This window comes from Trachypithecus francoisi, unplaced genomic scaffold, assembly GCF_009764315.1.
Source record: "Trachypithecus francoisi isolate TF-2019V2 unplaced genomic scaffold, Tfra_2.0 Lachesis_group2, whole genome shotgun sequence".
In the NCBI taxonomy this organism is placed as follows: domain Eukaryota; kingdom Metazoa; phylum Chordata; class Mammalia; order Primates; family Cercopithecidae; genus Trachypithecus; species Trachypithecus francoisi.
In genome coordinates, this window is record NW_022681465.1 from 105,776,754 (window position 1) to 105,789,063 (window position 12,310).

Below are 12,310 nucleotides of genomic sequence, written 5' to 3' on the forward strand. Positions count from 1 at the left end.
CTAACACTGGTATTCTTTGAAAATGCAAAACTAAATCAGATACTTTTTATTTGACACAGACTGAATTATGTCCTGCATTGATCGTAGGGAGGAGACATCTTTTTAGGGGGAAATATATGTCAAGAGCTGAGCACAAAGTTTTAGACAGTTATTCTAAGGAAATAATCAGAAAAGCAGGCAAAGGTATAAATATTAATATATTCATATTTTGTAATAGTATTGAAAAACATTTAATATCATTAATTCATTAAATAAGGTACATTCATACAATGGAATTGTTGGGAATAGGCCCCTCAAAATCTGGCCATAAACTGGCCCCAAACCTGGCCATAAACAAAATCTCTGCAGCACTGTGACATGTTCATGAAGGCCAAAACGCCCATGCTGGAAAGTTGTGGGTTTACCGGAATGAGGGCAAGGAACACATGGCCCACCCAGGGCAGAAAACTGCTTAAAGGCATTCTTAAACCACAAACCACAGCATGAGCGATCTGTGCCTTAAGGACATGCTCCTGCTGCAGATAACTAGGCCAACCCATCCCTTTATTTCAGCCCATCCCTTCATTTCCCATAAGGGATACTTTTAGTTAATCTTACATCTATAGAAACAATGCTAATGACTGGCTTGCTGTTAATAAATATGTGGGTAAATCTCTGTTCGGGGCTCTCAGCACTGAAGGCTGTGAGACCCTTGATTTCCCACTTCACATCTCTATATTTCTGCGTGTGTGTCTTAAATTCCTCTAGCACTGCTGGGTTGGGGTCTCCCTGACAAAGCTAGTCTTGGCAGGAATAATACATAGCAATGTAAAAGGATGAGGTAGACTCCAACATGCACCTAGTACCTCTTTTGTATACCAGCAGCTGGAGAGACTCCGTTGATCACCATGGTCAACAAAATCCCTAAGGACTTTTTGTTGACCAAGGAGTCAATACTAAGAACAATGACCATATTAATTTGAAGGTAGCAGGCAGGATGGTCATGTGGTACAGTTTAGGATTAGGAGTCATACACCACTTGGTAAACTAATGAAAGCCTATTGTGAATGACAGGGTTTGTCAATGAGACAGATTAGATTCCAATTTGACAGGCAACCAATGACACAAGCACAAATGTGGATGAAGATACAATTGATGTGTTCCAAGAGGAGATAGGAGGTGTCTACTTAAAAAGAAAACCTAAGACTCTGACATGTGGTTTCAGGTGAGACCCAGCATACTGACAGCTGTGGTGGCTATGGTGAGAAAGGTAGAGAAGGCCTTCTGCTTGAGAAGGGTAGAGGGAAAAGTAAAGGGGACTTCGTCTTACACCTTAGGTATTCACTCAGCTACAATGCGTAGAGCACCAAGGAGGCTTTTGGGATCACTGATTCGAGAAGGCCTTGAACAGCATTTCTGGACCTACCCTGGGCCAGAGGGGAGCCCAGTGCCCTGAAGGGTGGGTTCCAGACCTGACAACATTCACCACAAGCTGACTGAGGAGCCCTAGGGCATTAAGTGAACACTGGCAGTAGCCTGGCAGTATTCCGCCTTGGACCTATGGTAGTGGTGGCCATGGGGTTGAGGCTCTTCCACCTATGGAAAGGGGAAGGAAGAGTGGGCAGGACTGTGTCTCTTAGTTTGAGTGCCAGCTCAGCCACAGTAGAATAGAATACCAGGTAAATTTCTAAGGTTTTTTATTCCAGTCTCTGGCTCCCAGACAGCATCTCTAGACCTGCCTGAGGATTAGGGGAGCTCGCTGCACTGAAGGGAAGGACACAAGCCTGGCTGGTTTTGCTACCTGCTGATTGTAGAGCTATAGTGAACATAGGTGGTAGCCAGGTAATGGCTACAGCAGGCCTTGGACAAGACTCAGTACCCTGCTGGGTTCAGGTCTGAACCAGTGGTGGTGGCTACGGGAGTACTTTAGGTCTATCCCAGTGGTGTACAGTATTACCCTGATATCACAGAACGGGAGAAAATATTTGCAAACTATCCATGTGACAAGGAATTAATAACCAGAATACCTAAGGAGTTCAAACAACTCTATAGGAAAAAAATATAATAATTGGATTTTAAAATGGGCAAAAGATCTGAACAAACATGTCTCAAAAGAAGACATACAAATGGTAAACAGATATATGAAAAGGTACTCAACATCATGGATCATCAGAGAAACACAAATAAAAACTACAATGAAATATCATCTCACTCCAGTTAAAAATGGCCTTTATGCAAACAACAGGCAATAACAAATGCTGGTGAAGATGTGGAGAAAAGTGAACCATCATACACTGTTGGTGGGAATGTAAATTAGTACAATCACTGTAGAAAACAGTTTGGCAATCCCTCACAAAAACAGAAATATAGCTACCATACAATCCAGCAATCCCACTCCTAGGTATTTGGGATTTTCCTTTCCAAAAGAAAGAAAATCAGTATATTAAAGAGCTATCTGAACTCCCATGTTTATTTTAGCACTATTCACAATAACCAAGATTTGCAAGCAACCTAAGTGTCCATCAGCAGAAGAATGGATAAAGGAAATGTGATATATATACACAGTAGAGTACTATTCAGCCATGAAAAAGAATGAGATTCTGTCATTTTCAACATGGATGGAACTGCAGGTCACAAGTGAAATAAGCCAGGAACAAAAATACAAACTTCACATATTCTCATTTATTTGTGGGAACCAAAATCACAACAATTGAACTCATGGAGATAAGGAGTAGAAGGATGGTTACCAGAGGCTGGGAAAAATATTGGGGGCTGAGGAGGATGTAGGGATGGTTAATGGGTACAAAAAAATAGAAAGAATGAATAAGACCTACTGTTTGCTAGCACAACAGAGTGAGTATAGTCAAAATTAATTAATTGTACATTGTAAAACAATAAAAGAATATAATTGGATTGTTTGAAATATAAAGGATAAATGCTTAAAGTGATGGATACCCCATTTACCCTGATGTGATTATCATGCCTAAATATCTCATATACCCCATAAATATATACACCTACTATGTACCCACAAACTTAAAAATTAAAAATTAAAAAAAGAAAGAAAACCTGCTACTTTACTCCATAACTCTATTTTTACAGAGCAGAAATACATTCTCAGTTAGAAAACAATTTCATTCTACCATATCCTAATATAGCATAGTTTTCTTTATTGTTTCATTTACCCTTCTCTATTCCTTTACTGCAGGGGTCCCCAATCCCTGGACCACGGACCAGTACCCATCCGTGGCCTGTTATGAATCAGGCTACACCGTAGAAGGTAAGCAGCAGGCAAGCCAGCATTATTACCTGAGCTCTACCTCCTGTCTGATCAGTAGCAGCATTAGATTCTCATAGGAGTGCAAACCCTACTGTTAACTGCACATGTGCGGGATCTAGGTTGCACACTCTTTATAAGACCCTAATGCCTGATGACCTGAGATGGAGCAGTTTCATCCTGAAACCATACCCCCAACCACCATCCTTGGAAAAATTATCTTCCATGAAATTGGACCCTGGTGCCAGAAAGGTTGGAGACCGCTGCTTTACTGTACATAGAGTAACTAGTGTACGTACACAAACATATTGTATTCTTTTGTTTTACTATATGGCCAGTGAAAGGTTCATTTGACTAACATCAAATGAAGTTAGGATGGAAAAAAAAACACTGGCTCTGTGAAAATACCTACTTTCTCCATTAGTAGCATGCTCACTCAGCTCTTACTTTTATAATGCAGTAAGTTATTTTGCTCTATTTTAACACACACACACACACACACAAAAACACATAAAAATCCTTGCACGCCTTGTTTGACTGGAGAATTTTAGTGTTTTTCATTTATCTTTGCAAAACCAAGGACAATTTTATAACTTTTTTTGTATGTAGACGTTGAATTTAGAGCAATCTGTCATTTAGTAGAAATAAATGAGTCTAAAAAATGATTGCTAGTTTTCCTTTTGAATCATGGATCTTGTGCTTAAATAAACTTCTTTAACATGAAAGTAAATAAACAAAAGACTGAAGTAGATAGAGATAGACAAGGAAAGAAATGTAGAGTATGATACTAATTATGAAAAAAGACATTTATAGTGGCATACAAAAGATTAGAAGGATATACAAATACTAAAGACTGGCAATCATTGGGAGTAGAATTATAGGGAAGAGTAAGGAACATGACCTTTCATTTTCTACATGATATACTTTTATATTTTAATATTTTTAATAACCAGCGACATAGTAAAGATTTATCCATTTGGAAAAGAAAAGAAAAAAAATTAAACTTGGTTGGAATATTGAAACAGACCTCTAACTCCTTTCTAGTGGTATTTTATACATCATAAGAAGGCATCCTGGAGATCAATATTATACACTGTCCCTTCCAATTACATGTGAGAAAAAGCACTCCAAGATGAAACTGTAACTTCCCGCTTAGGTATCAGGTGAGATGATGTACAGTGAAAAGACTGTGAACCATAAATACACAAAAGTTAGAAGACCTTCGTGAATGTTTAGGAATTTTTTTTTCTATTTCACACTTATTTCCACACATCCTCCAAAAAAAGATTTTTTTAAAGGCTCACAGGAAGAAACTATAAAGAGAAACAACCTATCATTTAAACAAGTACCGCAGAATTGGTCTTTCTGAACAGGGACTATCAGTGATAGATTTTTCTAGAAATGTTTAAATCAACCTAGAAGTGGCCTCAGGAAGTTTGGTGAATTGGTAGAAGAAAGGCACATTTACAATACATATTTACTAAGGATGTGTGTGCCCTAATTTTAATCTAGAAAAATAAGACTGGTTATTAAAAAGCAGTATTTACTTTTACAAATAGACAGGTTCTAGGGTTAGGCTAGAGATTTGGAAAAAAAAAAAAAGGCTATATGGGTGGCACTTTAATACCTTCGTTGCCCTTTCTAGGAATCTTTAGCATCTTCTGGAAGTTATGATCCCCAATGCTGTCCCTAGTCTAACAGGCCCTAATAAACTAAGTCTGTTAAAATTAAGGAACAAGACTAAGGATGAAAAGAGAAGTTAATGAAATAGTAATCAGCAGGTCCTTGAATAACTTCATTTCAACATTGATTTTAAAAAATCAACTCACGCCTGTAAACCCAGCACTTTGAAAGGCCAAGGTGGGCGGATCACGAGGTCAGGAGTTCGAGACCAGCCTGGCTAATATGGTGAAACCCCATCTCTACTAAAAATACAAAATTCAGCCGGGTCTGGTGGTGCACACACATAGTCCTAGTTACTCGTGAGGCTGAGGCAAAAGAATCGCTTGAACCGGGGAGGCAAAGGTTACAGTGAGCCGAGATCATGCCACTGCACTCCAGCCTGGGCAACAGAGCGAGACTCCGTCTCAAAACAAAAAAAAACAATTCCCAGCAAGGGCCACTGTCTGTGGAATTTGTATGTTCTCCCCATGTTTGCATGGGTTTCCTGCAGGTACTCCAGTTTCTTCCCACATCCCAAAGATGTGCCTGTTAGGTTCACTGGCATGTCTAAATGGTCCCAATACAAGTGTGTGTGTGTCTGTGTGTGTGTGTGTGTGTCTGTGTATCTGTGTGTGTGTGTGTGTGCGTGGGTGCATTCTTCAATGGAGTGGCCTCCAGTCCAGGGTTGACTCCTGCCTTGAGCCCTGAGCTGCCAGGATAGGCTTCGGTGACACTCAACCCTGAAGTGGAATAACTGGGTAAACAATTATGTTACTTGTTTGTATTAATCTTCCTTAAATGTATATATAGCTCACGTTTATTTCAATGTTTACTATCAGAAGTGTGTTGGTATTTATTTAGGTTCGGTGATGGTCTTGTGACCAGAAATATGTTATAGAAACTTAATGGTTATTTATAACAATTAGCTTATGGTAAAACTGGTTTCCTTATAATTCATTTTGCTTAAAGTCTCAGTTTCCAAGAACCTATCAATGACATTAAATGAGGACTTACTGGGAAACTAAAGGGACTACTTAATGAAAAGAATCATTCTCACCTTTGCACATTCCTCTTGTATCAGGATGCAGACTGAACTCAGATTTAAGAGCTGTGTTTTGATCAAACAGCAACCTTTCAAATACCAAAAGGGAAGACACAAGTTGTTAATGTATCTTAAACAAAGACTACATTTTAACCATCATTTGTATTATACCAAAGCTTGCTAAAATTCTTAGTTATATCACTATTAATGTTTCTACTTCAAAGTGTTATTTCAGAAATGTACAATTTGATTGAAAATACATCCAAGATGAAAAATAAAGACTCATGTATATAGTCATGTTAATTTTACAAATATTCTGTTATTATTTTTTAATATTTGGGGGTAAGGGACAAATATCACTGTCCCTAGTCTAATAAACCTTAATAACTTTTTGAAAAGAGATAAAATGAGATCATTTGAGGGACCAGTGCTGGTGGCTTTTTTTCCTTCACATTTCTCTATACCAGAGAACTTGAGATTAATATTCCAGGATTATATCTGAGTATATGTTTTCATTGTATGCACTGACAGAATTCCTTTATTTATTTATTTTGAGAGACAGTCTCTCTCTGTCACCCAAGCTGTAGTGCAGTGGCATGACCTTGGCTCACTTCAAACTCTGGGCTCGAGAGATCCTCTTGCCTCAGCCTCCCAAGTAGCTGGGACTACAGGTGTGCACCACCATGCCTGGCTATTTTTTTAATATATTTTTTTGTAGAGCCAGGGTCTTATCATGTTGCCCAGGCTGGTCTTGAACTCCTGAGCTTAAATGATCCTGCCTTGACCTCCCAAAGTGCTGTGATTACAGGAATGAGCCACCATACCTGGCCCAGAATTCCTTTAATTTTTGGATTTACTTCTTACTATGTTCAAGGGAACATCACAGTAACAAAGAGAGAAGACACATAGTCCTTGCCCCCAGGAAGCTCCAAATCTAGTAAGGGATACAGAGCTATGAAAATAAGCATGATATGCCATGAGTATGCTATTAGGCAAACTAAAATATTTATCTTTTCTATTTAAATGGGCAGAAAATGGACAAAAGACTTGAATAGACATTTCTGCAAAGAGGAAATACAAATAGCCAACAAGTACATGAAAAGATGTTCATCATCACTAATCGTTGGGGAAATGCAAATCAAAACCACGAGATACTACTTCATACTCATCAGGATGGCTGTTTATGAAAAATGAAAAATTAAGCCAGGTACTGTCACTCATGCTTGTAATCCCAGCTACTCAGGAGGTTGAAGCAAGAAGATGGCTTGAGACCAGTTCAAGGCTGCAGTGAGCTATGATCAGGCCGTTGCACTCCAGCGTAAGTGAAAAAGTGAGACACTGTCTCAAAAAACAAAAACACACACCCAAAACGTTCCAATAGTTCTCAGCATCAGAAAAATTGGCAATGAAAATTACTCCAGTCCTTAACTTTTCTGTTATAACACACCCTCTGTGAGAGTGAGTACAGGCTCCTGCTATAAGAAGAGAAGCATTTTCTTGGCTCTTTTCTACTGACCATTACTAAGGATTAAAAATTCATTATTAGAATATGAATCATACCATAGCTATAGTGCATTTTTCCAAGAAGTAAACCATCTATTAATGTCCCTCCAAAAAGTAAAACTATCTATTAATGTCCCTAAAAGTGTAAGTTTACCTCTTAAAATGTTGTGAGATTTTTGTTTGTTTGTTTGTCTGTTTGTTTCTTTTCAGACACAGTCACTCTGTCACCCAGGCTGGAATGAAGTGGTGCCATCTCAGCTCACTACAGCCTCCACCACCCAGGTTCAAGTGATTCTCCTGTCTCAGCCTCATGAGTAGCTGAGATTATAAGTGCCTGCCACCAAGCCCAGCTAATTTTTATATTTTTAGTAGAGACAGGTTTCACCATGTTGGCCAAGCTGGTCTCAAACTCCTGACCTTCAGGTCTTGACCTCCCAAAATGCTGGGATTACAGGTGTGAGCCACTGCACCCAACCAAATGTTGTGAGTTTTTTTTTTGTATTTAAAAATAACACAAAAGGGGTATGGAAGAATTTTAGGGGATAATGACACTATTCTATATCTTGATTGTGATAGTAGTTACACAATTATGTTTGTCAAAACTCAGAATTGTACGCTTTAAAAGGTGAACTTTACATAAATTCCTCCTTGAAGGGTGACAGAATATGCCACCCCAAAATAAGCCACTGTGACATACGGATTACCCTGAGCTAAAGGCAACTTGAAAAACAGCAGATGTTTCCCTTTTTCTTCTTGAAAACAGGAGATAAAAACTCCTATGTAAAAGATGCCCTCCCTGTAGAAGGAGAAAAGAAACATTTTTCAATAGCCAAGAGAATTCTGTACAAACAGATCTTGTTAAAATAATTCTTATCTTCCTTTGGCCTCCCTACATAATTTAGTTACTTTTCCACAACTGCCTCTCTGTTTAACCTAATACAAAAGCATACACGTTTTGCCATTTCTTTTTTTTTTTTTTTCCTTTTTTTGAGATGGGAATCTTGCTCTGTTGCCCAGGCTGGAGTGCAGTGATATGATCTCAGCTTACTGCAACCTCCACCTCCCGGGTTCAAGCTATTCTCCTGCCTCAGCCTCCTGAGTAGCTGAGACTACAGGTGCATGCCACTATGCCCGGTTAATTTTTGTATTTTTAATAGAGACAGGTTTTCACCTTGTCGGCCAGGCTGGTCTCGAACTCCTGACCTCAAGTGATCTGCCCACCTCAGCCTCCCAAAGTGTTGGGATAACACGCATGAGCTACCATGCCCGACCAGGTTTTGCTATTTCTTTGGGTCTTCATTTCCTTATGAGGACTCCTGTGTCCCATAAAACTTATTTTAAATTTACAGAAGTTTTAATATTTAAAGTATTTAATCTATTTCATATTTAATTCTTAGGCTTAACCAGGGCCCTATGAGGGGAAAGGCAGAATTTCTGCCCCTACTACAATCTTAATTAAAAATGAAAAAACTAATATAAATATGTTAATATTCTAATATGTAAACATAAAAAATTAACATTATACCAATAAAAGTACGAATAAGGGCCGGGTGCAGTGGCTCATGCCTGTAATTCCCAGCACTTTGGGAGGCTGAAGTGGGGAAATCACTTGAAGTCAGGAGTTCGGGACCAGCCTGGCCATCATGGTGAAACCCCATCTGTATTAAAAATACAAAAATTAGCTGGGCATGGTGGTGTGTGCCTATAGTCCCAGCTACTCAGCAGGCCCAGGCAGGAGAATGGCTTGAACCTGGGTGGGTGGAAGCTGCCGTGAGCTGAGATCATGCTACTGCACTCCAGCCTGGGTGATAGAACGAAATTCCGTCTCAAAAATATATATATATAATAAAGTCCTGATTCTTTCCTAAGGAAATTATTTTTTAAAAACCCAACATTTAATGTTTAAGGAAATTATCTCAGAGTTATTTGCAATAACAAAAAATTTTAAAAACAAAATGTTTTGTTTTAGAATCATATAATTTATAAATTATATCTTTATGACAGAAAACTATCAATAATTTAGGGAAGAATTTTAATGACATTGCAAATGTTTAAAAATAATGTTAAGTGAAAACTGTAAACTTGTACAAATTGATTCAAACTTTGTAAAAGAATTATAGGTGCACACACAAAAGCCTATATAGAAAGCTGGAAGAAAATATACCAAAGTCTTAATACAGGTAGAATTAGATCAGATTTCTATCTCATTCATGCTTCTTTTTATTGCCCATGTTTCCTATAGTGTTTTTGAATAGACAGTATATTTATATGGTTCAAAATTCAAAAACCAGTATAGACTGGGCATGATTACTCATGCTTATAGTCCTCACTACTCAGGGAGCTGAGGCAGGAAGATCACTTCGGCCTAGGAGTTAGAGGCTTCAGTGAGCTATGATTGCACTATTGCATTCCAGACTGGACAACAACGTAAGATCCTGTCTCCAAAACAAACAATATAATAGGGTATGTAGTAAAATATCTCCCTGTCCCCTCAAATATAAACTTTCTTTCCCACAGGCAACCAAGGTGTTTGTTCTGTAACCCTTTCAGAGATATTTTCTAAGTGTATATATGTTGGAGGACAGAGGCAAAACTATAAGCACTGTGTCAAAGAGTATATGTGTTTGTAATCTTGATAATTGAAATTTTTTGAGTTTTGTATTAAAATTATGCCTTTCTTCCTCCACAGTTATAAAAGAATCCCTCCTTGGCTTCTTGTAATACTTTTTTTTTTTTTTTTAACATTTAAATCTTTGATTCATATGGAATTTTTTTGGAGCACAGTGTAAAGTATGGATTCAACTAAACTATTTTCTACATATATCCTTCATTGTCCCAATACCATTTTTTGAAGAATCCCATCATTTCCTCACCGGTTTGAGATGCCATCTCTTTAATATACTAAATTCCCATATGTATGTGATTTTATTTTGGGGGCTTTTATGCTGTTTATTGATCTGTCACTTTATGTGCCAGTATCATATTTAAAATATTTTATATCAGAAAATATTTTAATATCCTGTAGGTCATTACCTCCTTATTGTTCTTATTTTTCAGACTTTTCCTAATTGCTCTTAATTATTTTACCATACAAACTTTGGAATCAGTTGTCTAGTTCAACAGAAAGTCTTGCTGGTACTTTTATTTTGTTATTTTTTTTGAGATGCAGTCTCACTCTGTCGTCCAGGCTGGAGCGCAGTGGAGTCATTTCGGCTCACTGCAACCTCTGCCTATTTCTCATTACAACCAAAAACTATGAATGAATTTTTTTTAAAACTACTTGAGAACCTTGAAAAGTAAACAATAGCAGGTAGATTGGGGACTGAAGCTGAAATCTGAATAACAACCCATTTATTGATGAGTTTCAGTTTGTTTTCGGTTTTGTTTTTTAGTTCTTTTTTGCCTTTCAGCTTTGAACCATCCAGTGGGCACAGACAGCAAACCTACTTTTATCCAGAAGACCAAGGAAAATGACCCTTGCATGCCAGAAGGTATAGGGGAAAGCCCAGGGTTTTATTTTGTTTTCTCTCTTACCTCCCAGCCTTGCCCCAAGGCTGGCCCTAGCCTCAGAGCAGGCACCAACCATGCCACCAACCATGGCAACTGGGGAACTTAAAACTCAAGAGAAAATGTCTTTCTACCAGAGGAACTGGGAAAAGGGATCTGTATTGCCTTAAAAGCTTGGAGAGAATCCTCCTTTTTTCTCTTTTCTTAACTCTTTGTGCTAAAGGCTGTCCCCGTTGTAAGGAACTGCTCTATAGTGAAAAGGCTAACACTCAAAGAAACCTGTCTTTCTGATCATATGAACTGGCAAGTGGGTATGATGAGGAAAGGGGGCAGGAGAATCCTGGAGAGGAGAGAGAGGGAAAGGAGAATCGCCTAATTCTGTGTATGATCCAACTTAAGTCCCAGACACAGCCCTTACATGAAGCAGACCTAGTGGCCTCATCCCTGCTCTCTTTTCCCTGTGTCTAGCACACAGAATATGCTGGAGAAAGGTTTTGATAACCTGAAATACCGACTTTTTTGGATTTGTATGAAACTATTCGCTTCCAGTTTGGCAGGGTCCAGTTTCCTCATCACACATTCTTTTTCTTGAGAGAAACCGTTACCCATTTTCCCAGAACTGAGCTACAAGTCTCTCGAATCAAAATGCAGTTAAGTTTAGACCCCAGATCTTTTTTGCTTGTGCAAAAAGACTTAAAGACCCCAAAAAGGAAAGCCTTTTGAAAAATGCTATAAAGCCACCTAGTACAAAACTCATTTTGTCCCTAGCTGGTTGGGGGTAGGTGGGGACAGACTGGGTTGCTTATTTACAAGCTCTCAGCTCAGGCACGGCTGCCCCACAAGGCTCTGATCCTGCCCACAAGCACATGCTCTGGTCATGATCTCCACTCAAAACTCTGACCCTCTCAGAGGGCACCTGGGCCGCCCTGCCGCGAGGGTTCAGGCACTGTGGCCCTAATGATGGTCACCTTCTCCAGCGCAGCTCCTTTTCTTCCAGGTCGCTCTCCGTCACTGAACCCTCTATCACGGTTTCATCACTGTCCCAGTCTGGGTCCTGGAGGCCTTCCTCCATCTTTGCCTCACATTCAAAGCCTTTTTTACCCTCCTCTAACTCCCTCTTGCCCGCAAACAAAAAAACGCTTTGAGGGCCAGAGGAAATTGTGAGTTAAAAATAAAAATAATATAATCGCAGCAGGAGCCGGGCCTTGCGCAGGGCTGCTAAGGAGACTGCAGAAGGCCGCGAGCGCGGCGGGGTCGTAGTCCGGGGAGCGGCCCGCGGGTCCCGCCGCTCGCTGCCGGCAGGGGGCAGCCGCTCGCCACACGTCGGAGCCCTGCGCAGC

General features: G+C 39.4%; 1 protein-coding gene across 1 annotated transcript in view; it reads right to left on the reverse strand.

The window, feature by feature from the left end:
• The window catches only part of ANKRD31 (ankyrin repeat domain 31), a 185,979-nt gene extending 173,745 nt beyond the window's left edge, over positions 1 to 12,234 (reverse strand). The window contains 2 exon segments of the mRNA XM_033179887.1: positions 5,976 to 6,049; positions 11,939 to 12,234. Coding sequence (XP_033035778.1) covers positions 5,976 to 6,049; positions 11,939 to 12,042 — 178 coding nt within the window. The 5' untranslated portion in view covers positions 12,043 to 12,234.
• Between the last annotated feature and the right edge of the window lie 76 nt (positions 12,235 to 12,310).